This window comes from Pelodiscus sinensis, chromosome 4 (genome assembly GCF_052426305.1).
Source record: "Pelodiscus sinensis isolate ZL-2025 chromosome 4, ASM5242630v1, whole genome shotgun sequence".
NCBI lineage: Eukaryota > Metazoa > Chordata > Testudines > Trionychidae > Pelodiscus > Pelodiscus sinensis.
Window position 1 is genome coordinate 3443728 of NC_143055.1, and position 26139 is coordinate 3469866.

At 55.2% G+C, this 26139-nt stretch overlaps 1 protein-coding gene across 14 annotated transcripts in view; it reads left to right on the forward strand.

Annotated features, from left to right (window-relative positions):
• The window catches only part of DYSF (dysferlin), a 269126-nt gene that overhangs the window by 215156 nt on the left and 27831 nt on the right, over nucleotides 1-26139 (forward strand). For all 14 annotated transcript variants that reach the window (XM_075931052.2, XM_075931053.2, XM_075931051.2 and 11 more), the window contains 10 exons: nucleotides 105-203; nucleotides 2564-2692; nucleotides 4654-4809; nucleotides 6453-6544; nucleotides 12247-12417; nucleotides 13450-13592; nucleotides 17312-17451; nucleotides 20762-20850; nucleotides 21226-21321; nucleotides 24034-24175. In XM_075931052.2, coding sequence (XP_075787167.2) covers nucleotides 105-203; nucleotides 2564-2692; nucleotides 4654-4809; nucleotides 6453-6544; nucleotides 12247-12417; nucleotides 13450-13592; nucleotides 17312-17451; nucleotides 20762-20850; nucleotides 21226-21321; nucleotides 24034-24175 — 1257 coding nt within the window. The remainder of the gene's footprint in view (nucleotides 1-104; nucleotides 204-2563; nucleotides 2693-4653; nucleotides 4810-6452; nucleotides 6545-12246; nucleotides 12418-13449; nucleotides 13593-17311; nucleotides 17452-20761; nucleotides 20851-21225; nucleotides 21322-24033; nucleotides 24176-26139) is intronic.

The window sequence follows — 26139 nt, forward strand, 5'->3', positions numbered from 1 at the left end:
AGCCATTACATTACCCAGTTGGGTGTGTATGTGGAGGGAGGGGGGGGGGGCTTCTAAGGGTGGTTTTCCAAGGGAGATGCTTCATTTCCCCCCTCCCCTTCCAGGAGGAAGAATTAATCGACTGGTGGAGCAAGTTCTACGCGTCCATAGGGCAGAGAGAGAAATGCGGCTGCTACTTAGAGAAGGGCTTTGACATGCTGAAGGTAACCACATCTCCTCCTGGCAGAGGCCTCGTGGCCGCTGGCTGCCAGAGGCCGGCTGGACCCCTCCATCCTGATTGTGGAGCAAGAGATGTTTTAAGGGAGCGCTAGCCGGGGCGGTGTTTATTCCAGACCTGGTTCTGAAGTCTGAGGGAGTTGTTCCCTGCATTCCCTTCCCCCCTCAAAAAAATCTGAAAAAAAAAATTCAACTATGGAACATTCTGGGCGACACCCAATGTGTTTCCGTTTGGAACTGGTGCCCTGGGGCCCCATGGAAGTTTTCGGGTCTGTGCCTCCTGCTCCCATATTGTGCCAATTGTGTGTGGGGAGTGAAAAATCCCATTTTCCATCAGAAAACAAGCATCTTTCAGGAAAAAAAAGTCTTTGGTCAAACCCCCAATTTTCTGTTGAAAAACGGCTTCCAATTTGCCCAGTGTGACGTAGTGGGGGTATTGGGCTGCTTTCTATGCTGGCTGTGTGGTAACCTCCACTGGCTGCTGCGGGTACCATAGCCCAGAAGGGCAGGGGGTGAATCATTATGCAAAGAGGGTCTCTCAACCTGTCTGACCAGCTACCCCCCATGGAGAGAAACAAAGAAAGGTGGAATGCTGCCCTGGGCGGGGGGGGGGGGGGGGGGGGGGCAGGGCTGGAGGAGAGGAAGTTAGTTTTCTGTCTGGGATCATGGAGGAGACAGCTTAGGAAAGGGGCTGGAATTTAGGGGCCCAGTATCCCCCATATCAAGGGGGGCTGATGTATCCTAGGCCTGCCCAGGAACCAGATGACATCTGTGCTGTGCTGTATCCTGGAGAAGCAATAAACTCCCTCTGTTCTACTGGCTGGGGGAGTCTGTCCGTGCCACTACGGGGGTGCAGGAGTCGGGGGAACCCTAATACGTCGTCACACCCAGCTGTGCCCATGAGTAGTGCTCTCAGGATTGAGGCCTACGGGCTGGGTGTGGCAGGGAGCTACCAGTCTCCACGTGTTAGAAGAGAGAAGAGAGGCCACTCCCCCACGCCGGGAATATCGGACGTTCTGGTAACACCGGGAGAGGCCTGGGCCTGCCTCCATCGTCCGGATCTCACAGGCATGGCCTCGGCAAGGTCACGCTTTCAAAAGGGCGTCCCCCATCTGGACACCACCGCCTCTGGTTTTGTCTCGGCATTGGGATTGGAAACGAACCAGCCAGAAAGAGTCTCAGAGGGGGGAGTCGTGTTAGTCGGTAACTTTAAAAACAGCAACTAGTCCTGAGAACTCACAAAAATATAGAGGGAGTCTCATGAGCTTTCGTGGGCACAACCCACGCCCTCAGAGGACGAGCTGGAGAGGACTAACAGAAACCAAGTTATTTATTTATAACAGAAAAAAAAAAACCTCGCTGCCTGGCCATTGCCGGACTGGTGTTAATGAGGCTAATGAAGTGGGCTGGAAATGTTCCACACCTAGCTTTGGATGCAACACTGGGGTGCTAAAGGCAGCGGGGACTGGCCAAAAAGGGGACTGACTGGTTTATAGCTGGACGAAGGACCTGCCTAGAAGAGGGCAGACCCTGAGGAAGGAGAGGAATTGTTAAGGCTGGTAGAAGAGGGATGGATGAAATCCCCAGCCCCACGGTGTAACAGCCCCCAATGGCGCGCGCCACGGGGAAGCAGCGTGAGTCCTGTTCCTTGAGGTTGTGTCTACACTGCAGTTAAAAACCCGGGCCTGGCCTGGGCCAGCCGAGTCAGGCTCACGGGGCTCGGCAAAGGGGCTCCTTAGTTGTTGGGTAGACATTTGGACTCAGGCTGGAGTCCTGGCTCTAGGGCTAAGCGGGGGAGTCTGAGGACCCAGGCTGCAGAAGAGCCCAGGTGTCTTCCCCACAGCCTGGTGGGCCAGCCATGGGTGTCTGATTGCAGTGAAGAGTCACTGAGAACCACATAGGGCAGTCAAGCAGGAGGACATGGGGCCTGGGGCATACCCCTCCCCCCAGTGCCCCAGGCACAGGGCCCAGGGCAACTCCCCTATCATAGGTCCCGCCCCATCCCTGCTCCGCCCCTTCCCCAAGCTCCGCCCCTTCCCGGTTCCAGGCCCCGTAATTCTCCAAGTCGATCCCATCCTAGACTGGTTGAGGTGGCTGCCGTGGGGCCCCCAAAGCATGGGGCTTGGGGCAGCCCCCCGATTCGGCCTATGGGCGGGACGGCTCTGGCCTCAAGGGACAGTCTAGGTCAAAGGGGTCCATGAAAGGTGATTGTTACCATAGCGATCTGAAAGGCCTTCTCCACCCCCAATGCCGAGGGACGTAAGGAGATACAGGGGCCTCTGTGATATTCTCCAGGTGGCCTGCAGGAGACACGCGTCCTTTGACTCTGAGGCGTTTTCCTTCCTAGGTCTACGAGACGGAGCTGGAGGATGTGGAGGAGTTCGAGAGGCTCTCCGACTTCTGCCGCACCTTCAAGCTCTGCCGCGGCAGAACGCAGGACGCGAACGAAGATCCCTCGGTGGTGGGGGAATTCAAGGTCCGACGGCCTCTCTTTAGACCCAGAACCGCTTGACTCGGCAGTAGTCAACTGGAAACTAGCCACGAGTCCCTCTAGGAGTCTAGGGCCTGCCCGGGAATAGTTTGAGAGGGAAGGATCTTTGAACCCTGGGCCAGGCAGTGGTTGGGAACGTCGAGGACGGGAGAGCTGAGAAGAGGAGGCAGTTAACTCACTGCAGACGATGGGCATTTTACACTGCATCCAGGGGGTGTGATTTCAGCTCATGTAAACCTACCCCAGCTAGCTTTTAATGTACATCCTACTGGTCCCGGGGGTGAGCAGCTGCAGAAGCAAGAGCTAACCCCGCGACTAATTACCCAGGTCTCAGGTGGGTTTCTATCGTGGCTTCACCGCAGCAGGTATGAGCTTGCTAGTTCAAAGCTAGCCGGGGTACAATCGACCGAGTTGCATTCACGCCTGGGGTGACAGCAGCGACAGACGCGGCAGAATTCGAAATTTTTGTATTATTTCCGGGGCTAATATCCACGCTGCTAATTGGTTTGTTTCCTTTTTATGTATTGAAATGGTCACGGTTGTGTGAAATTCCAGGTTGGAATAATTTATTTTTATTGACTGAACTGTTTACAGTGGGCAGGGAAGCGCAGAGGGGGCAGACAAAGCAGGCTTCAGATAATTAATGACAACAGCCAACGAGAGAACAGCCAGATAGCTGTTCCAACACAATCTGCTGACATTGTATGTCACAGGCGCACAGGGGTAGAAGGAAGCATCAGGGTCACGTAAGTCTAAGCCCCCTGCTCAGATGGAGGATTTCGTGTGTCTAAGCCAGCCAAGACACACGGCTCTGTCGTCTGCAGTGCAGTCGTAGCTGTGGTGGTCCCAGGACAGGAGAGAGACAAAGGTGGGGGAGGAAATTTTTGGTTTTGGACCAACTTGTATTGGTGAGAGAGAGAAACTTGAGAGCCGTAGAGCTCTGGGAAAAGTCCTCCCAGCCCGACAGCGGAAGGCAAGGCGGGAGAGATGGCTGAGCATCAGCAGCACATACCGTAAGGGCTCTAGGGAAGAGGACCCCGCAGTCCTAGGACAAAAAGGGGAGGGTACGTGGTTACGGATGGTTGTAGTACGGCAGAAATCCAGTGCCCTGCTGAGTCCTTTTCATGTCTCACTGGGTCATGAGTCAAATTGGAGTTGGTCAAAGTGGCTGCAGGTTTTGTGTCTGTTGTTCGGGCAGGGTCGGGGCCGCTTTGAGTTGGTGGGTCTTGGTCTGGGGGGCGCTTGTTCTGATGCGGAGCGCGGCGAGGTTGAGGGATGATCTGAAGCCCGGAAGAGGGGCTCTTCCAGGAGGGGGTCCCCGCCGGGGATGGGTTGTAGCTGATGGTACCTGTATGGGTTCCACCGGGGAATGGTGCCTGATCACCAACTCGGAGTCACGCCAGACCCTGCGAGAACAACAGAGGCCAAACCTACAGCCGTAGCTCCGCTGCTACAATGAGCCGCAGCTTGTGAGATCCGAGGGTCCGACCCGTGCCTGTCTCTAGACAGGCTGCACCTCCTCCAGTGCACCCCCCCAGCACGGCGGTATGGGTGAAACCCATCACCCCGCATGCGAATGAACTCACACAGGAAAATGCTAAGAGGCCAGCCTGCCACCTCACCTGGGGCCGGATGCTTTTCACCCTGCGTCTCACCATGCGGTCGTTCTGCTCAAAGGAAACCCAGGAGGAGAGGTGTGGCGCTAGCTGCCGAGCTCTGGGCGTGTTGGGGGTGCTCCAGGCCCCGCGCCCCCCTAGGGACGGCCTGGGTAGGCTTAAAGAGTCTAAGCTGCCCTCTTCTGGCTGAGGCCTTGCCCGGGGCAGAGGTGTTCCCAAAGCAGCATTGCCCTGGTTTGCCCCGAGTCCGGTCCCCCGCGTGCCAGCCGGTAGCACGTGGCGTGTAACATGCCCGGACGTGCACACGCATGACCGTCCGTGTCTTTGCAGGGCTCATTCAAGATGTATCCCCTCCCGGACGACCCCAGAGAGCCGGTCCCTCCGCGCCAGTTCCACCAGCTCCCGGCCAAAGGGCCGCAGGAGTGTCTCCTCAGAGTCTACGTCGTCCGCGCCTTCGACTTGCAACCCAAGGACACCAATGGAAAGGTGCCCTGCGGGGGGCGCGTGGCCGGGGGGCGGAGGGCAGGAAGCGTAGGGCGGAATCCACAGCCTGCGTCCGGCACAGCGCACGGCCCCGTCCTCCACGGCGGCCTCCTCTTCCCCTCAGGTCCCGCTCCCCAGGGCCCGGCTGCCTGCTTCTCTCCGCCTTGCTCCCTCATCGCCTGGCCCTTCTGCGTCTAGGAAAAGCATCCCCACCGGCAGCGCAGCAGGGCCAGAGTGGCTTCCTGCCGGCACGTCCCTGTGGCCCCTGGGTGTGGGGGGATTGGGGGTGTCTCCATGCCACGCCCCCGCCCTGAGTGCCCCGTGGCCAACGGGAGCCATGTGTTCAGATCCTTGCCCCCGTCTAGGGGCTGCTGCCAGAAGGGGGTGCCCCAGGTCAGCGCCAGCCTCCAGCGCCTCCCCACACACTCCCTTCTGCCCCCCAACGCCTGCACCCCAGTTCCCCTCCTTGACCCAGACACTCTCTCAGAGCCTGCCCTCTACTCCCCGTCCTACACCCCAATTCCTTGGCCTCGGCCAGAGCCTGCCCCTGGACCTCCTCCTGTCCCCAAACTCCCCCCCAGAGCCTGCCCCCTTCCTATCCTCAGTCCTCTTCCCCAGACCTCCTCCTGCCCCCAAACTCCCTCCCAGAGCCTGCCCCCTTCCTATCCTCAGTCCTTTGCCCCAGACCCCCTCCTGCCCCCAAACTCCCCCCCAGAGCCTGCCCCCCTTCCTATCCTCAGTCCTCTTCCCCAGACCTCCTCCTGCCCCCAAACTCCCTCCCAGAGTCTGCCCCCTTCCTATCCTCAGTCCTCTTCCCCAGACCCCCTCCTGCCCCCAAACTCCCTCCCAGAGCCTGCCCCCTTTCTATCCTCAGTCCTCTGCCCCAGACCTCCTCCTGCCCCCAAACTCCCTCCCAGAGCCTGCCCCCTTCCTATCTTCAGTCCTCTTCCCCAGACCCCCTCCTGCCCCCAAACTCCCTCCCAGAGCCTGCCCCCTTCCTATCTTCAGTCCTCTTCCCCAGACCTCCTCCTGCCCCCAAACTCCCTCCCAGAGCCTGCCCCCTTCCTATCTTCAGTCCTCTTCCCCAGACCCCCTCCTGCCCCCAAACTCCCTCCCAGAGCCTGCCCCCTTCCTATCTTCAGTCCTCTTTCCCAGACCCCCTCCTGCCCCCAAACTCCCTCCCAGAGCCTGCCCCCTTTCTATCCTCAGTCCTCTGCCCCAGACCTCCTCCTGCCCCCAAACTCCCTCCCAGAGCCTGCCCCCTTCCTATCTTCAGTCCTCTTCCCCAGACCTCCTCCTGCCCCCAAACTCCCTCCCAGAGCCTGCCCCCTTCCTATCCTCAGTCCTCTTCCCCAGACCTCCTCCTGCCCCCAAACTCCCTCCCAGAGCCTGCCCCCCTTCCTATCCTCAGTCCTCTGCCCCAGAGCCTTAGGCAGGTGGGGGAAGGGGAGGGAATTAGACCCATTCTGGGCACCATCAACACTTCTACAAACCCGCCGCCCCTAACTCCAGCGCCTGTTCGTGGACTGAGGGGTTGAGCCACCTGCCTGGCGGCGGCAGGACCGGCTCCTTCATCTCCCATATTGTGGCCGGAGATGAGTCTGTAACAGCCCCGCTGCCTCCTTTCTCTCCTTCTGGCGCTGCAGTGTGACCCCTACGTGAAGATTTCGGCGGGGAAGAAATCCATCAATGACCAGGACAACTACATCCCGTGCACCCTGGAGCCCGTCTTCGGAAAGTACGTTTCCCTTCCGCCTCGCGCCTGGGTGGGGATGGCGGATCGAGCCCCCCAAGGCCGGATCACGGGCAGACCTGAAAGAGCAGGAAAGGGAGAGGAAGCCAAAAGCTGGTGTTAGGAAGGATGGTCTTGAAGACCCGCGAAAGGTTAGCTCAGTCCCTGACTCCGGGGGCGCCATGTACTCTCTGTTCTCCGTCTGTAAAACAGAGGTAAGAGCGATAAGATGGTGCCAAGCTGGGAGGGGTTGCAAGTGCTTTGGAGGATAGGGTCAAAATTCAAAACAATCTGGACAAACTGGAGAAATGGTCTGGAGTAAACAGGATGAATTTTAATAAGGACAAATGCAAAGTGCTCCACTGAGGAAGGAACAATCCGTTTCACGCACGTTTTGTTAGTCTGTAAAGTGCTACCAGACCATTTGCTTGCTGATTTTTTTCTGTATCAGACTAAGTCGGCTACCCCCTGAAGCTCCTGAACACAGAATGGGAAGCGACTGTCTAGGAAGGAGTCCTGCAGAAAGGGATCTAGGAGTCAGAGTGGATCACAAGCTAAACAGGAGTCCACAGTGTGACACTGTTGCAAAAAAAGCAAACGCGATTCTGGGAGGCATTCACAGGAGCGTTGTGAGCCAGACACGAGAAGTCATTCTTCCACTCTGCTCTGCACTGGTTAGGCCTCAGCTGGAGTATTGTGTCCAGTTCTGGGCAGCACATTTCAGGAAAGATGTGGAGAAATTGGAGAGGGTCCTGAGAAGAGCAACAAGAATGATTCAAGGTCTAGAGAACGTGAGCTATGAGGGAAGGCTGAAAGAACTGGGCTTGTTTAGTTTAGAAAGGAGAAGACTGAGAGGGGACATGAGAGCGGTTTTTAGGTACCTAAACAGGTGTTACAAGAAAGAGGAAGAAAAATTGTTCTCCTTGGCCTCTGAGGATAGTACAAGAAGCAATGGGCTGAAACTGCAGCAAGGGAGGTTTAGGTTGGACATTAGGAAAAACTTCCTGCCTGGCAGTGTGGTTAGACACTGGAGTAAATTGCCTAGGGGGGTTGTGGAATCTCCATCACTGGAGAGATTTAAGAGCAGGTTGGACAGACACCTGCCAGGGATGACCTAGACCAGGGGTGGGTAAACTTTTTTGGATTGGGGGCCACTGACCTCCAATGGTCCTCCTAGCACTGCTGCCAGTTCCAGCAGTGGATGGAGCAGGGTCCTTTAGAGAGAATGCCCAGAACAGGGCGAATATGGAGTGATCCATCCCGTCATCTGCTCTCTGCATCTGGAAGTCAGAGCTTTCCGGGAGCATAATTTTGCATCCCTGATCATCTTGGCTAATCGCCTCTGATAATCTCATCCTCTGTGAACTTCTATCCTTCCTGTTTGAACTCAGTGATTCTTTGAGCCTTGGAAACATCCCCTGGCAAGGAGTTCCACAGGTTAACGGTGCAGCGTGTGGAGAAAAACGGCCTTTGAGTTAGTTTCAAACCTGCTACCTGTTCATTTCTCAGATCCCCCCCCGGGTTCATGTGTTATGTGAGGGGGTAAATAGCACTTCCCTATTCACTGTCTTCACCCCAGTCATGCCTTCATGGACCTCCAGCACTTTGTGGCAAGGTCTTCCGCTCACGGACTGTCCCTGTTTGGATCCCTTGTCACACAGTGCTGACCGGCTCTCTGTTGCGGCATTAGAGGCTCCCAGGCGCTGTAGAATAATAAAGGCTTTGGCTGTCCACAGCAGGCTCCTCCAAGCAAAGGGAGGGTCTCTTTTGCCATGCCTGGCTTCCAGCCAGAGACCCGTCTAGACAGAGTTCGGCACCTTCCCGCCCCTTCTCCCCGTCGCGACGACGAGACAGAAAACCCAGGTCCCGGCTATGAAAGCTCCCGTTTCACAAGACTGGCTGTTTGCCAGGGGGGCTAATTACGCTTTGCTGACCTGGATTTTGCCTGCTGCGTTAATGGGCAGCACAATCGCTCATTTCCCCTCCTAATAGCTGCCGCACAGTGGCACAGGCGCTGATAAACTCCCCCCGGGAGGCTGCCCCATGGCAGCAGCAAGTGAAGTGAGTCCCAGACACGCTGGGCTGGATCCTGGCCATCGGTGTAAACCAGGACTGACTCCACATGGAAGCCAGTGAAGATCCGTGAGGTCTGGCCCACGTGAGAGGGGAACAAGGCCCACAGGCACGAGGCTTCCTGGGGGCATCTAACACAAATGGAGAGTAAGAAAGGGCCATTTCCTTGGACTTCAGTGGAGCCCGACTGGTTTACACCATGTGGAGATCTGGCCCCGGTGACTCCAATAGAGTTACACTGATTTACACCATCTGGGGAACTGGCCCTAGGGAGTCCAATGGAGTTACACTGATTTACACAAGCAGAGGATCTGAGCCGCGGAGTTTAGAAAATTGTGATATTTCTGGAGGAAAGACCCCACTCTCCGCATTGAAAGTAAGGTTGGGTGAGAGCAAAGGCCTGTCTAGCCCAGTGTCCTGTCTGCCAACAGTGGCCAATGCCAGTTCCTCAGAGGGAGTGAACAGAACCGGGAATCATCCAGTGATCTCTCCCCTGTCACCCATTGCCAGCTTCTGACAAACTGAAACTAGGAACACCATCCCTTCCCATCCTGGCTAATAGCCATTGATGGATCTGGCGTCCATGAATTTATCTAGCTCTTTTTTGAACCTTGTTAAAGTCCTAGTCTTCACAGAATCCTCCAGCAAGGAGTTCCACAAGTTGACTGTGTGCTGTGTGAAACAAAAATTCCTATTGTTACTTTGTTTTAAACCTGCTACCTATTCATTTCATTTGGGGACCCATAAGAACCACCAGACTGGATCAGACCAATGGCCAATCTAACCCAGTGTCCTGTCTGGGGCATCTGGCATTGGCCACTGTCAGAAGAGGGAGTGAACAGAACAGGGAATCCCTCCCCTGTCATCCATTCCCAGCCTCTGACAAACAGGTTAGGGACACCATCCTTGCCCATCCAGGCTAATGGCTATTGATGGACCTAACCTCCATGAATTGATCTAGCTCTTTTTTGAACCATAATAGTCTCAGCCTTCACAACATCCTCTGGCAAGGAGTTCCGCAGGTTGACTGTGCACTGCATGAAGAAAACCTTCCTTTTGTTTGTTTTAAACCTCTTGCCTATTAATTCATTTGGATGACCCTTCATTCTTCTTTTATGAGGAGTCAATAGCACTTCCTTAGCCACTGTCTCCGCTCCGATCATGATTTTATAGACCTCTGTTACATCCTCCCTTAGGCAGCTCTCTTTTGCAAGCTGAGAAGTCCTGGTCTTTTTAATCGCTCCTGAAGCTGTTCCACCCCCCCAGATCATTTCCCCGCCCTTTTCTCTGCTTTTTCCAGGCCACCTTTCCTGAGACGGGGTGACCAGATCTGCACACTATGGCCGTGTCCAGACTCAGGGTTTTTTTCGGGAAAAGTAGCCTTTTCCTGAAAAAACTTCCCCTGCGTCCAGACTCAAGCCGCGTTCTTTCGAAATTATTTCGAAAGAACGCGGCTTTTCTTTCGATGGCGGTAAACCTCATTTCACGAGGAAGAACGCCTTCTTTCGAAAGTTCCTCTTTCGAAAGAAGGCGTTCTTCAATGTAAAGAGGCCGTCTTCGAAAGAGAGCATCCAGACTCGCTGGGTGCTCTCTTTCGAAAAAGCGGATTTCTCTTTCGAAAGATCCACCTGCAGTCTAGACGCGATCTTTCGAAAGAGGCTCTTTCGAAAGATGCTTTCGAAAGAGCCTCTTTCGAAAGAAGCCTGCAGTCTAGACATAGCCAGTGCCCAACCTGCGGGCATACAGTGGATCTAGAGAGAGGCAACGTGATATTTTCTGTCTCCGTCTCCATCCCTTTCTTAGCGATGCTCTTCATTCTCTTCACTGATTATTTTGGGCTCACCGTTCACTAGTGATCCCCAGCTCTCAACTTGGTTGGAGGGGGTAGGGCCTGGGGCAGCCAGTCCTGTGTACCGCCCAGAGCGGGGCGTGCCTCCCCCAGCCCTCACAGCTGCCAGGGGCATGGGGCATGGCACTCCAGCGGAGATTTAAAGCGCCCAGGGCTCCAGCAGCTGCTGCCACTGAGCCCCAGACCCCTAGGAATCACTGACCCCCCAGGGAAACTCCCCCTGGTGGTGGGCCTGGCCAGGGTCATTCCCATCTTGCGCACTGGGAGAAGCCGACTTGCTCGAGGTCACACAAAAGGCAGAGGCTGATCTGGGCTCAGAATCTGGGTCTCCCATGGCCCAGGCCATGGATAGTGGGTGAACTGCAGGTTTGGGGAGTCTAAGCCAAGCCCTGCCCTTTCTGATCGAGGCCACGCCCCTTGTGTGCCCCCCCCCAAACCCTGCTCCCCCTGATTGTGGGCACTGGGCCTTGCCTCAGGCTAGCGCCCCCTCCCCAGAGCACTGTGGGGCCTGGCAATACAGGCCTGGCCTTCCCAGCCCGAATGTGGGGTTGCCGGGCGGCAGGAAGGCCAGGCACGCAGCCATGGGGGAGTCGGAAGCAGGAGGGGAGTGAGGGAGGGGTGTGAGCGAGCCACCTCCGGACACCCCTGCCCCGGCCCAGTGCATCAGCTCAGAGCCCCCCCTCACGTGAGCAGATGCAGGGGGCGGTGGAGAGAAAGGCGGGCCGATACACTCAGGTGCAGGGGGTCTTGTTCTGCCCTGGGATGGTGTGTGGAAATGGGGTCTGTTTCCATTGGCTGGTCCTGTCCTGAGGGGATCGGCCCCCCGGCTCATCCCCGTTGCTGCCAGGCATGCCTCGGGGTTGGAGCAGGAGCTAGGGGGTGGAGCCAGGCGTTATAGACCAGGAACAGGAGCTGAGGGACAGGACCGGGTTACCTGGTGCAAGGCCGGGAATCCTAGAATCCCAGAACTGGCAGAGACCTCAGGAGTCATCCAGTCCAGCCCCCTGCCCAAAGCAGGACCAACCCCAACTCCATCACCCCAGCCAGGGCTTGGTCCAACCGGGACTTAAACACCTCTAGGGATGGAGATTCCACCCCCTCCCTAGGGAACCCAGCCCAGCGCTTCCCCACCCTCCTAGGGAAATAGTTTTCCCTAATATCCAACCTAGACCTCCCCCTCTGCAACTTGAGCCCATTGCTCCTCGTTCTGCATCTGCCCCCACTGAGAACAGCCTCTCGCCAGCCTCTTTGGAACCCCCCTTCAGGGAGTTGCAGGCTGCTCTCAAATCCCCCCTCACTCTTCTCTTCTGCAGACTGAACAGACCCAAATCCCTCAGCCTCTCCTCGTAGGTCATGGGATCCAGCCTCCAAATCACGTTTGTTGCCCTCCGCTGGCCCCTCTCCAATGCGTCCACATCCTCTCTGTAGCGGGGGGCCCAGAACTGGACACAATACTCCAGATGTGGCCTCCCCAGAGCCGAATAAAGGGGAATAATCACTTCTCTGGATCTGCTGGCAACGCTCCTCCTAATGCCCCCCAATGTGCCATTAGCCTTCTTGGCTACAAAGGCGCCTGTTGACTCATCGGTAGGCGCAGGAGCCCTGATAGCCCTGGGCAAGGGCCCTGAGCAGCCACTGTGCGGCCCAGGGAGAACCAGTGGCCACCAGGGAGAACACGGAGCCCACGAAGCAGCCGACTCCAGGCCAGCTGCGCTTGCTCGGTTGCCCAGAGCCTGGCTCGGCTGCAGGCCCCAACCCCGACGCTCTCTTGCTCCCCCCCGCACAGGATGTTTGAGCTGACCTGCACTCTGCCTCTGGAGAAGGACCTGAAGGTCACGCTCTACGACTACGACCTCTTGTCGAAAGACGAGAAGATTGGCGAGACCGTCATCGACCTGGAGAACCGGTTCCTGTCGAAATTCGGGGCCCGGTGCGGCCTGCCTCAGACCTACTGCACGTGGGTATTTCCGGTCGCTCGGGGGGCACTGAGCCGCCCTGCTGGGGAGCCCAGGCTGGGGGGAGGAACAAAAGCACCCGGCCCCTTGCGTCTGGGATGGTCCGGCACCCCCACCTGCTTGGGAGACCTGCACGTGACATCAGAACATTGTCCTCACACCCCGCGATGCCTCATGGGCCCCGCGGGGCTGGCTTCCGAACCCCCAGAGTTCCCCACAGGTGCATGGGCCTCACCCTGCCAACACCAGGGCTGTCCTGTGGAGGACGTGCCCAGGCTGGTTTCCGGGGAGGCTGGATGGGTGCTCGTGGGGTGGCAGCCGTGGAGGGGCGACCATATCCTAGCGACATGGGAAGGGGTCCTGCTATGGGCTAGCTGGCCCCGTAGGCTAGGGAATGGGAGACTGGGCTGAATTTCAGCCAGAGTGCAGCCTGACACAGTCCGTAATGGCACCGCAGGATGGCCTTCCCCCACACCAGCTGCACCAGAGCAGGGCGTGGGCATCAGGGGCCCGGGTCAGCTCCCGGATTCTCTGCCCTGCCTCCCCGCTAAGGAGGCGTCGGCCCCCGGAGAGAGGAACCTGGCTCTGGGAATTCTCTGTCGCGGATTGAGGAGGGTGTTTCAAAGGGAGAGTCCCTCAGGCCTGGCCCAGTGCCCTGAGCGGGTGAGAGGGTCCCTTCCCGCCAGCGCGTGGTTGGCGCCCGCAGCTTGAAACGTCTCCGCTAACGGGGTCCCCCCGTCGCCCCTGGAGACAGCCCCATTCAGCCTGCAGTTTGCTCCGCCTGTTCTGAGGGAGATTCACCCGCTGGCAGGGAAGGTGCCGCACCCCGTTGTGCCTGTCTGTCCCCTGCCTTTCCCGGTTTCCTCCCTCTGCTACTTGCCAGCTGTTAGAGTTCAGTTCGGGATTCTTTTAAAAAAATACCCTGGCCTCATGCTGCGGCAGCCCCGGCAGCACCCCCCGCATGTCGCGGCTCTGGAAGGTGGGGTGTATTTCCAACACGTTGTCCCTTTGTCCTTATTAATGTCTTGCTCCAGTTCGGGACCCAACCAGTGGCGGGACCAGCTCCGTCCTTCCCAGCTGCTTCACCTCTTCTCCCTGCAACGCAACTGCAAAGCTCCCATCTACAAGTCGGACCGGGTCATATTCCGGGAGCAGGAGTACGTCCTCTCTGAGTTCGGTAAATATCCCTTCTCTTCCTCCCCCTCCCGATTCTTCCCCGGGTGGCTGGCAGCCCGTGGAACTGATTGGTAGAGACGCCCTGGCGAGCTGATTTACAGTGACAGCTTCAAGTCGTGTTGTGTCTGCTCTGAAAACAGACACAACAGGCAGGGCCGGTGGGATAGAAGTTGTGCGACCCAGCTCTGAGAACCACCGTGCAAAGCAGGGCCCCGTTGTGCCAGGCGCTGTATGTAACAGAGTCCCTGCTCCGAAGAGCGCGCAGGCTAACGAGATTAGACAGCCCAAAAGTGGGAGGAAGGAGGAATTGTCCCGTTCCTTTTATACAGGCGGAACAGCGTGTTTAGATGACATTCTGTCTGGACGCTGTGGTACTCTCAAGAATTGAACCCAGACCTCCAGTTCGGTGCCTCCCTCGCGAGGCCAACCTTCCCTCCGATTAATCCCTTCATCACGGTAGCCAACCCGCCACAGCCTTCAGCTGCAAACACACAGGCCTCCAGCACTGGAGTGACATGAAATTTGCCCCTGTCCTCAGGCTGCCAGACTCGCTAGGTCTAGCCACTAGAGGGCGACAGGAACACGTACACCAGGCCATGATACAGCGTGACAGGCGGGAGCATTGTAGCTACAAACGTGTGCAAACGAAACCCAGGTGAAAATCTCAGATTTCGAGGGCAATCGGCTGTGATTGACACAGGTGTTTTGGTGCACGGTGGAAATTGATCAACCCTGGTGTCCACTAGGGCATTATTTTAGAATAACCCCCCTTATTTTGAAATCATAAGTAGAGCGTCTACATGACCAAGCCTGTTGTTTCAAAATAACGGGCCACTTAGGGCACGTCTACACAGCAGGGCTAAACTGGAAATACGTCGGTTGCGCAAGTCGAAATAGCTTATTTCAACTTTTGGCGCTGTCTACGCAGCTATGATTTCGAAATAGAGCATCTTCCCCTGACTTCCCTTACTCCTCGTGCAACGAGATTTCCACAGTTCGGAGCAAGAAGCCCGCTCCTTCGAATTTAGTTTGAACGAACGGGTTTGCCGGATTAACGCGCACGAGGTTATTTTAGAATAACTGATGTTCCGCAATAACGCTGCTGTGTAGACTCAGCCTTATTTCGAAATCTGCACTCCTGCTTTCCCCGCGGAATGGTGCTAATTTCGAAATGCTTATTTTGGGAGTTATTATTTCAGGTTTACTTATTTTGAAATAATTTCCTAGCGTAGGCACATAATTTCCTCGCTGGGCAGAAAACGGTGCGTTGCTGACCAGCCAGAGAGGGGAAATTGTGCTAGGCAAATACGAAAGGGTGCAGAGAGGTGTCGATTCCTCATGAACTCTGACAAGCGCAAAGGGTGGTGGCATGTACAAGTGGTATTTACAGTGACGCGGGGTGTGCAGTAGAGATACAAACCACTCTCAGATGTTTTAAGGCTTTGCTCTTGGAAGGAGCTAAAAAGCCGCCACCTCCTTCAAACTCTTTCTGCATCAGCTTTTCGCCAGGGGCTGGCGAGGTGTTAGGTTGACTGGGGCCTTTCTCTCCCGGCCCAGCCTGCCTTCCCTCTGGCTTTCCTTTGAACGGCAATCACTTCCACACCAGAACAAAGCGCGGGGCTCTGACCTCCGCGAGATCTGGAAGCCAGCTGTGCGTGCAGATGTGAACCTGGCGGGGCCCAAAGCGAAGCCATTAAATGCGAGTGCAAGGGGGTTTTACAAGCCTTGTGCCCAGACCGTTCTTTCATAACCCCCACGCCGTCGGTTTCAGAGCGAGGTTTTTATTTCTGAGCCTCCCTCCCCCCCCCCACCTCAGCCAGGTTTCCAGGGCTCGAGAAAAATCCCATGTGTATGAAGAAGTGGAACCACTTCAAGGCGCTGCCAAGAAAGGAGCCGGGATATATCACCTGCGAGCAGCAGAGCAGGAGTAATATTGATGTACCGCATTGCGTTTCAAAGGCTTTGAGCCGACTCACAGCTCTGCTGAAATGCAGCCACCTCTGGAGTGGAGCACTCCAACCGGTCCGGGCAGAGAAATGGCATGGGACCTTTCAGGTCTGTGTCGAGCAGTCCGGGAGCCATAAGAACATAAGAACGGCCGGACTGGGTCAGACCAAAGGTCCATCTAGCCCAGTATCCTGTCTGCCGACAGTGGCCAGCACCAGGTGCCCCGGAAGGGGTGGACCGAAGACAATGATCAAGCGATTTGTCTCCTGCCATCTCTCTCCAGCCTCTGACAAACAGAGGCCAAGGACACCATTTTATCCCCTGGCTAATAGCCTTTTATGGACCTAACCTCCATGAAATTATCTAGCTTCTCTTTAAACTCTGTTATAGTCCTAGCCTTCACAGCCTCCTCTGGCGAGGAGTTCCACAGGTTGACTACACGCTGTGTGAAGAAGAATTTTCTTTGATTAGTTTTAAACCTGCTACCCATTAATTTCATTTGGTGTCCTCTAGTTCTTCTATTATGGGAACTAATAAATAACTTTTCTTTATCGGCCCTCTCCACACCGCTCATGATTTTATAGATCTCTGTCATATCCCCCTCAGTCTCTTCTTTTCTAAACTGAAAAGTCCCAGTCGCTTTAACCTCTCCTCATATGGGACCCGTTCCAAACCCCAATCATTTTAGTTGCCCTTTTCTGAACCCTTTCCAAGGCCAAAATATCTTTTTTGAGGTGAGGAGACCACATCTGTACACAGTATTCCAGATGTGGGCATACCATAGTTTTATACAGGGGCAGTAAGATATTCTGGGTCTTATTTTCTATCCCTTTCCTAATAAGCTGAGTTGTTGTTAGCTTTGGTCCAACATTGACAAACAATGCACCTTCCCCCCCAGAGTAAGGATGGAGAAGGGAGTAGCAAGGGACATGTGATTCAGAAGGCAGGAAGCTTCGGGTATTCATTGCATGTGTGTACGTGTGCATACATGCCCGTGCATGTGTATACGCACGTGTGCATGTGTGTACACGTGTGTGCGGAATAGCTGGGCTGTCAGCAGAGGTCAGCACAAGGGAGGAATGTTCCGTGCTAGCCTCTTGTGAAATTCTGACCTGAAACAACCCGGGGAGAGGGTAGGAAGGGTTTGCAACGCAGGCTGCTGAAAATCCAGCTGCAAATGGGTGTATTTGTAACCAACAGGGGCCCGATTCCCCACTCTAGGGGCAAGACCATTAACTCGGGAGACTTCGGTTTCATTCCCTGCTCTGCCACAGCCTCCCTGCGCAATGTGGGGCTAGTCACTTAGCCTCCCCACGCCTCAGTTTCCCCACCTGTACAATGGGGATAGGAGCCCTGCCCCTAGGGAAGGCACGGGGATAAATACAGTAAAGTGTGTGGAAGTCTGGGAGATTGACTGATGAGAAGCTCTGGGGGGGAAGCAGAGGTTGGTAGAGTTGCTCCTTATTCATACCATGCCAGGAGAGAACCCGGCCCGGGTCCGCTGGGTTTCCGCAGTGCCCGTTGGTGGCCCTTGGCCCATCAGGAAGCAAGGAAGCAGCCTCCGAGCAAACTACCCCAAACGGTCCCATCTCCAGCCACCTACGCCAGCTGGGCAGCGCTGGCCGTGCGGCTTTGCGGGTCAGATCTGGGCTGTGGCTTTCCGAGCTGAGCTCTCTCCAGCCAGCCCCTCCTGGCCCGAGCAGCAGGCTGCCCGCTCAGATGCCCCAGATTGTCCCATGCTCGGGCACCTCGCTCACTGTCTCTCTCCGGCAGAGGACGGCAAGCCCCACAACCCGCACCTGGGCCCGCCGGAGGAGCGGCTCGCCCTGTACGTGCTCCGGAAGCAGGGTCTGGTGCCCGAGCACGTGGAGACGAGGTCGCTGTACAGCCCGTTGCAGCCGGAAATTGAGCAGGTAGGAGCCGCAGAGTTTACCGGTGAGCAGGCCTGCAACAGAGCTTCCGTGGTCCAGCCGCAGCCTGCTCAGCTGGGCCCCTCAGCAAAGCGCCCTCCATGTGTCACCCTGTCTTCTGAGGACCCTGGCGGTGCCTTTCCATCCCTTGAGCAGCTGCATTGTGCATGGGTCCACCAGGGGGTGCTAGGCTTCCCGTGAGCCAAGCCAGGACCAATCAGGGCCTGATCCCGCACAGCCTCCCTCCTGCAGCGTTGTCCCATTGGAGGCCTGCTTGCCATGTGGGCGGGGCTTGCAGGAGGCAGCCCTCGGTGTGTGCTGGGGATGCCCGAAGAGACCCCCCCCCCATGCTGATTTCGGCCAGTGCTGGTTCATAACCCACTTTGGGCACTACTGGAGGTTACACCCTGGGAGCACAATATTCGCTGCCCTTTGCAGATGGGTAAACAAAGGTGAGGGAGGGAGGGTTAAAGGAGTTTCCCAGGGCCACAGAGACACAGTCCCGTTTATGACACTGCATTTCCTGGCCGTGCTCTCTCTCCTCCGGTGGGATGGTGCAGCACGCTGACTCCAACAGCCCCTGAATCTTATTTCCTGGCGCGTGGTGGTGTCACAGCAGCATTTAGAGGGCCCAGCCTAGATCAGGGCCCTGTCACGCTAGCAGCTGTACAAACATGTTCACACCCTAATGAGCTGGCAGCCTAAGTAGCTAAGGATGGCTGGAGAAATAGAGTTGTGGAGCCTTCCTCTTTATTCACCACTGGGGAGGCCACATCTGGAGTAATGCATCCAGTTCTGGGCCCCCCACCACGGAAAGGATGTGGACGTATTGGGGAGGGTTCAGCGGAGGGCACCAAAAATGATTCGGGGGCTGGAGCACATGACCTACGAGGAGAGGCTGGGGGATTTGGGTTTGAGAAGAGAAGAGCGAGGGGGGATTTGAGAGCAGCCTGCAACTCCCTGAAGGGGGGGTCCAAAGAGGCTGGAGAGAGGCTGTTCTCAGTGGGGGCAGATGCAGAACAAGGAGAAATGGGCTCAAGTTGCAGTGGGGGAGGTCTAGTTTAGATATGAGGAAAAACGATTTCCCTTAGGAGAGTGGGGAAGCCCTGGGCTGGGTTCCCTAGGGAGGGGGTGGAATCTCCATCCCTAGAGGTGTTTCAGTCCCGGCTGGACCAAGCCCTGGCTGGGTTGATTGAGTTGGGGTCGTCCTGCTTTGGGCAGGGGGTTGGACTCGATGACTCCTGAGGTCTCTGCCAGCCCTGGGATTCTATGACTTGACCAAGGTCACGCAGCAGGTTAGTAGATGAATCAGGATTAGAACCCAGGGCTCCGTCCGCGGGGCTGCCTGGCGTCGCTGCAGACACAGTGGCGAAAGACAATCAGACTAAACATCTTTCTCATCACGTGGCCCCAGTGGGCTCTTCATGCCTTTGGCTAGAGCCGGGCCGAGCCCGAGCTGTTTTTTCCTCGTATCTCCTGGTGAGCAGAACCCGAATATTGTGGAGACGCCTGAGCAAAGGCAGTTGGCTAAATCCTGAAGGATCCGCCTTATCTGGGCTGCGGAATTAGTGGGGCCCGAACCCTGAGAGGCCCTGGTACCCAGAGCAGCCGGGGAAGTCAAGTGAGCGGCAGGTCCTCAGCCCCTCTCGGGTTCCCTGGGGGTTCTCGCTGGCTCTTCACGTCCTTTGTGAAGAAACTCTGCCAGAGTCCCCCAAGAGAGGCTCTCTCCCCGCGCTTCCAAGCCAGGAGATGGAACACGGCTCCATTTCCAGACAGATGTGCATGGGGCTTTGACAGGGCCGCTCTACGCCTCAAGTGCTCCACTGGCACGGGTGCACTGTGGCTTGCGCCTGGCGCGGGTGCTGTGCGCTGGCAGGGGAACGCTCTCCCATCAGTATCTTCACTCCATCTCCGCGGGTGGCGGAGCCTCTCCCGCTGACATGTAGAATCACAGAACGCTAGAACTGGAAGGGACCTCGCGAGGTCATCGAGTCCAGTCCCCTGCCCTCACGGCAGCACCCAGCACCGTCTAGCCCATCCCTGACAGGTGTGTCCCACCTGCTCGTCAATATCCTCAGGGATGGAGATTCCACAACCCCCCTACACAACTTATTCCAGTGTTTCACCGCCCTGATAGGCAGGGCGTTTTTCCTGCTGTCCAACCTCAACCTCCCTCGTTGCAATTTAAGCCCTCGTGTTGGTGTGGACGGTGCTTCGGTCACTGTAACTTGCCTAGCTGGTGGGCAGGGGGTCTTTTTCACCCCCCGGGGTGATGTAAGTTCGACCGAGATCTGCGGTGGTGTTGACCTGCCCAAAATTGGCTGCTTGGTCCTGTTGCAAGGAGATTTCTCTTGCGGGGGAGGGAGGAGAAAGCCTTTTTCGGATGGGCTCTTTTTCAAAGTCAATTGGTTGCACGCGCTTAAGAGAGCACAGGAAGCGGATCCTGATCCCCAGTTAAAGTGGGTACGTGAAAGGAAAACAAACCTCTGTCCAGATTTCATTAGATCTCTGCAGAATGGGAATGTAATACTGGAAAAACAACTGGAAAGTGGACTCGGATGCTCCAGGCCCTTCCTTCCACTCATTCCCAACAACAGCAGAAAGTGACAGGCCCGATCTCCAGCTGGGGTCAGTCGATGTTGTGCTGTTGAATCAGCCAATCTCCTAAACCAGGCGACCTTTTTTTTTTTTTTTGGCTCAATAACCATCCCTCTGACCACCCCCCCTTTTTTTCCCTCAACCAAAATTTTTGGTGCTCCTCATAAAAAAAAATTGGTGTTTCTCCATCTTAAAAAGTTTACGAAACACTGGTCTAGTTTGACACGCTCCTCCTCCCCCATGCATCTCAGGCTCTGGCATTTCACCCCAAGACCTCTGTGTGGAGCCCAAGCAACATATTTGGCTAACGAGTCTCTTCCGCAAAGGCTGCTGGTCTTGAGCTGCGGACATCAAGAGCTGGAGAACCCATCACTTCCTTTGGCAGGTCGTTCCAGGGGTCAGTCACCCTCCCTTGAAAAGGGCCCCCGGAACTCACTGCCTGGAAGCGAAGGCAGATAGTTCTTGTTCTGCCTCTCTCCATGAAATTCAGGAGCCGTTGCGTCCCCTGTATGCGCTCCCCAGGAGAGCCCTTTGCCTCAACCCCCAGATCTATTTGCAGGAGTAACAAGCAGTCTCCCCGCCATCGGCGATACTAGATCACCTCCTGCCTTCGAGCTCTTTAATTGCGTCTGCTCGGTATTTCCATGAACACATCGAGCGAGGAGGGTGAAGATAACCTAGCTCCTGGACCTCACAGCTGTTTGTTCCATTACAGGGGAAGCTACAGATGTGGGTCGACTTGTTTCCCAAGTCGCTGGGTCCGCCTGGCCCGCCGTTCAACATCACGCCACGCCGAGCAAAGAGGTGACTTGACGCGCCTTTCTCGCTGGCTCGCGAGCTGCCTGTCTGGGATGCTGATGGGGCCGACTAGGTGGTCAGCTAAGAGATCTTGGCTCCTTGCCCTGTGTGATAGGGGAATATTGAGGCACGTGTCGGAGGAGAGTTGAGTGTTGGCGTGCTCTAATTGCCGCAGCCATGGGTTTCTAAAGCATCCTCCGGCCCACGCTTTCGCGTCGACTTTACCCCCATGGAGATGTCTCACGCGAGTGAAAGTGACAGGGTCAGACCCTTTGCATGTGAGCTGTTCTGTGAATAAGCTGTGACGCCGTAGCTTTCTTCTATTTTAGATCATCGGTTTTATTCCACTCTTACGACTCGGGCTGTGTGTGTGTATTTCAGGTTCTTCTTGCGCTGCGTTATCTGGAACACCAAAGATGTGATCCTAGACGACCTCAGCCTCACAGGAGAGAAGATGAGCGACATCTACGTGAAAGGGTGGGCAGCCCCGCGACGTCCGGCTGTGCGAGGGATGTGTCCAGGGGTACAGGTTGGCCAGGAAACGGTTAACCATCAGAGAAGGGCAACTAAAATGATTAGGGGTTTGGAACGGGTCCCATATGAGGAGAGGTTAAAGAGCCTGGGACTTTTCAGCTTAGAAAAGAGGAGACTGAGGGGGGATAGGATAGAGGTCTATAAAATCATGAGTGGTGTGGAGAAAGTGAATAAGGAAAAGTTATTTACTTGTTCCCATAATATAAGAACCAGGGGCCATCAAATGAAACTAATGGGCAGCAGGTTTAAAACAAATAAAAGGAAGTTCTTCTTCACACAGCGCATAGTCAATCTGTGGAACTCCTTGCCTGAGGAGGTTGTGAAGGCTAGGACTGTAACAGGGTTTAAAAGAGAACTAGATACATTCATGGAGGTTAAGTCCATAAATGGCTATTAGCCAGGATGGGTAAGTAAAGGTGTCCCTAGCCTCTGTTTGTCAGAGGGTGGAGATGGATGGCAGGAGAGAGATGGCTTGATCATTTCCTGTTCGGTTCACTCCCTCTGGGACACCTGGTATTGGCCACTGTGGGCAGACAGGGTACTGTCTTGGCCGTTCTTTTGTTCTTATGGCGTTCATTGCGTGTCCGAGCTATCCCCTCCCAGAGATAAATGGGGCAAGTTCACCCTGTGCAGAGCTGTTGTTCCCGGCTCTTTGCCTGAGCAACAGTCAGGTCACGTTTGTGGTTGTCTTTACAACCAGAACAGCTGAGGCTCTGAAGGGCAAGATAGCAACTCGGGAGAGGTGCTGGTAGGTTGCACTGTTGGTTCCCGGCCCAACCGAAGCCTCATCCATGTCTTGGAGGGTGCCTGTAGTGTAGACAGAGCTTGTTTACATAGCTGCCTTTTTGAAATTCCTTTTCCTGGACAAAAATGTGGCAGCCGGCAGTAAGTCCTCTGGCACGTTTTCCCTCCTCTGTCTGACTCCATTTATGTTTTATCTTGTGTAAAATAGCGCAATCGCGGCCAGGGGAGTTACTTAGTTTGTACGTTCTTGGTTTTATGAGCAGGAAGAGGGAGGGCTTTGAAACAGACTGTAAATCCCCTTTTTACAAGCCCAATTTTCCTCCTGTAAATCCAAAATGCACGCTGCTTACCTGGTATTCCCATCAAGTTCATTGTCGGCAGTTCCCGCCAAGCGGTTCCATACGCTCCCTCGTTCGGGTAATCAGCATTCCTGCATGAGGCTGGCTGCTGTGAAGCCAAACCCTTCCTGCATTTGAGCACTCCTGACACACAAGCGGCTTGGTCACTCGCTCCTCTTGCTAGATGGGGCTTGGTCCTGCCACGAAGGCAGGGGACTGGACTCGAAGCCCTCGCGAGGTCCCTTCCAGTCCTAGTGTTCTGTGACTCGATACGGTACAAGCCCATGTGTGACTCCTAGCTGGCCTCTTAACTGGAGCCCAGAGGGTTCTGGGATTGGCTGAGTTCTTATAAGCAAGCGGATGTGATAGGATCACAATCAGGGTCCTAATACCTAAACCAATCAGTGCCTTTTCTTTGCATGGAGCAAAGCTGTTATTTATTACTTGTATTAAAGAAGCACTGAGGGTCCCAGCAAAGACCCCATTGTGCCAGGCGTGCTGCTCCCGTTAGGGCCAGTGTCACAGAACAGGCAGCTGCGTAGGGACACCTGAAAATCTGGCGCACCGCTGGGTCTTAATGTCCACCTACCTGCCTCTTCGTAGCCCTGTTCTGTGGCTCTGCTTCCTCCGGAGAGGAGCTAGTGAACTTGAAATGTGCAAAGGTCATCCAGAGCCATTAGCAGAACACCCAACCTGTGAAAGAACCATTCTAGGGGTTATGAAACCATAGAACAGGCGTTTGCCAACCCTAGGTACATCCTGTCAGTTTCTGAATATACTGAGTCTCAGGGAACGTCTACACTAGCCCCTAGTTCGAACTAGGGAGGCTAATGAGAGTGACCGAAATTGCAAATGAAGCGCGGGATTTAAATATCCCGCGCTTCATGAGCATGTTCCCGGCCGGTCGCCATTTTGGAAATTGACTAGCCCAGAGTAACTGCCCACGTCTACATGCGGCTGTGAAATGGGAGTTCGAAGTAAAGCCCTTAACTTGAATTAACGCTTTTGCGCAAGAAAATTCTGATGGCCATTCACAGAATGGAGCCCTTGTGCAAAAATGCCTATTCCTCGAAGAAAGAGGAATAACTGTTGCGCAAAAAGCCCTCTCTTCTTACGACATACTGTACATTTTCTTACGCAAAAAAGCACTTGTAGTGTGGACGCGCCGCGAGGTTTTGCACAAAAACTCTACAGTGTAGACGTAACTCCAGGGATGATCTCAACTTCCTTGGTTCTACCTCAGTGCCGGAGCCTGGACTTGAACACCTCTGGAGATCCCTTCCAGACTGAAAGCTCCACAACAAGAAGATTTTTTTTTAATTCCTAATTCTGTATTAAAGAGATGTATCATTTTGTATTAAAATATCCTACAGAACGTCCTTTTGAAAGCCCTGGCCAAAACTGTTAGAGCTAAAGCGAGGCTCCCGTAGGTAGGTATGTCCCAGGTCACTTAGAACTTTGTAGGTCAAACATTCCTTCGGTCATCTTTATTGTTCGCATGCACCCGTTTTGAACGCCTTGCTTGAGGAGCTTTGGTTTCCATGTCATCACCTGACGCCTTCGTATTTTGCAGCTGGCTCATTGGCCATGAGGAGAACAAACAGAAGACTGACGTGCATTACCGGTCTCTGGGAGGCGAAGGGAATTTCAACTGGAGATTTGTCTTCCCCTTTGACTACCTACCTGCCGAGCAAGTCTGTCACATTGCCAAAAAGGTGAGCCTCTCGAAGTGGGCAACTCTTCTCGCCGCCTATTTATAGTCCCTCAGAAACTGGCCCCGCCCCTTCTGCCCAAGGCCCCGCCCTCATCTTGCCTAGGGGCCCGGCGAGGCTGTCGTACCCGCTGGCCCTGACTGAGGGTCGTGGCGGATTCTCCCTCACTGACAATTTTCAACTCAGGCGGGGACGTTTTTCTAAGCGAGCTGAGTTCAGTCGCTAGCTCAGCAAAGTCCTATGCAGAGGCCAGGGGACCCCACCAGTCGATGAATCGGTGGGTTATGCAGAAAGAGAAGTGCCGGGGTTGGAGGGGCTGACTCTACAGGAGGGATTCTGGACAGATGAGACAGCAAAGTGCTAGTCAGAGACAGCCACGAGGGGCGTCTTCCGGGCCGCCAGAGAGCACTCGGCTTACCCTTGTGTGCCCAGCTGTAGCAGCGAATCCAGACATGCCGTCACCGATCCCGCACTGGCGCCCAATGGGCAGCGGCAGCGCTCCGCTCCGTGCTGCTAATCGCCGTACAAAGAGTCCATTATCGTCATAGCTTGGCGAGGCACAGGCGAAGGGAGGGAAAAGCCTCCAGATATCGGAAGGGGAAAGGTGCCAGGGAAGCAGAAGAGATGTCAGGGGTGTGTGGATGGGTAGAGTTAGACATCGTGGGATGACGTGATTATTAATAAGTGATTATTCCCCTTTATTCGGCTCTGGTGAGGCCACATCTGAAGTATGAAGCCCCCACTACAATAAGGATGTGGCTGCATTGGAGAGGGGCCAGCGGAGGGCAACCAAAATGATTCGGGGGCTGGAGCACATGACCTAGGAGAAGAGGCTGAGGGATTTGGGCTTCTTTAGTCTGCAGAAGTGAAGAGTGAGGGGGGATTTTAAGAGCAGCCTTCAACTCCCTAAAGGGAGGTTCTAAAGAGGCTGGAGAGAGGCTGTTCTCAGTAGTGACGGATGCAGAACAAGGAGCAATGGGTTCAAGTTTCAGTGGGGAAGGTGTAGGTTGGATATTAGGAAAAACGATTTCCCTAGGCGGGTGGGGAAGCGCTGGGCTGGGTTCCCTAGGGAGGGGGTGGAATCTCCATCCCTAGAGGTGTTTAAGTCTCGGCTGGACAAAGCCCTGGCTGGGCTGATTGAGTTGGGGTTGGTTCTGATTTGGGCAGGGGGCTGGAGTTGATGACTCCTGGGGTCTCTGCCAGCCCTGGGATTCTATGATGAAATGAAGGAAAATATAGGCAGAATGGCCAGGGATGCTTTTGCGGGGGAAGAGCGGGACCTGGTTTACTTTGCCACCAATCCCGTATCCAGAAGCAGGTCTCATCTCTCTCCGTGGGAACTGGCTTGCTTTGGAGCCCTGGTTCTCAAACTCTGCACTTTGAAGTGGGTCCCAACCCTGAGCCCCACTTCCCAGGAGCAAAGCCAAATCCTGGATGGTGGGGCTCAGAGTTATAGACCCCCCAGTTATAGACGCGCTTTTGCACAAGAAAGCTCTGATGGCCATTTTAGCCTTCGGGCTTTCTTGCACAAAAAATTAAGGTGCCTGTCTACACTGGCCCTCTTGTGCAAGTATTCTTGCGCAAGAGGGCTTATCCCTGAGCGGGAGCATCGAAGTATTTGCGCAAGAAGCACTGAATTCTTATATTAGAACGTCAGTGTTCTTGCGCAAATTCAAGAGGCCAGCGTAGACAGCTGGCAAGTTTGTGCGCAAAACAGCGACTGCTTTTGCGCAAAATCTTGCCAGTCTAGACGCACCCAGGGCTTTTGGCACAAGCGTTATTCCTCTTTCTACGAGGAATAAGCCTTTTTGCACCAGAGCTCTTGTGCAAGAGCACGTGTGGACAAGGAACAGGGATTTCTTGCGCAAGAAACTCCTATGGGAAAAAGCAGAGGTGCTCTGATTACCATTCTGTGAATGGCCAACAGAGCTTTCTTGCGCAAGAGCGTCCATGGCAGTGTGGACTCT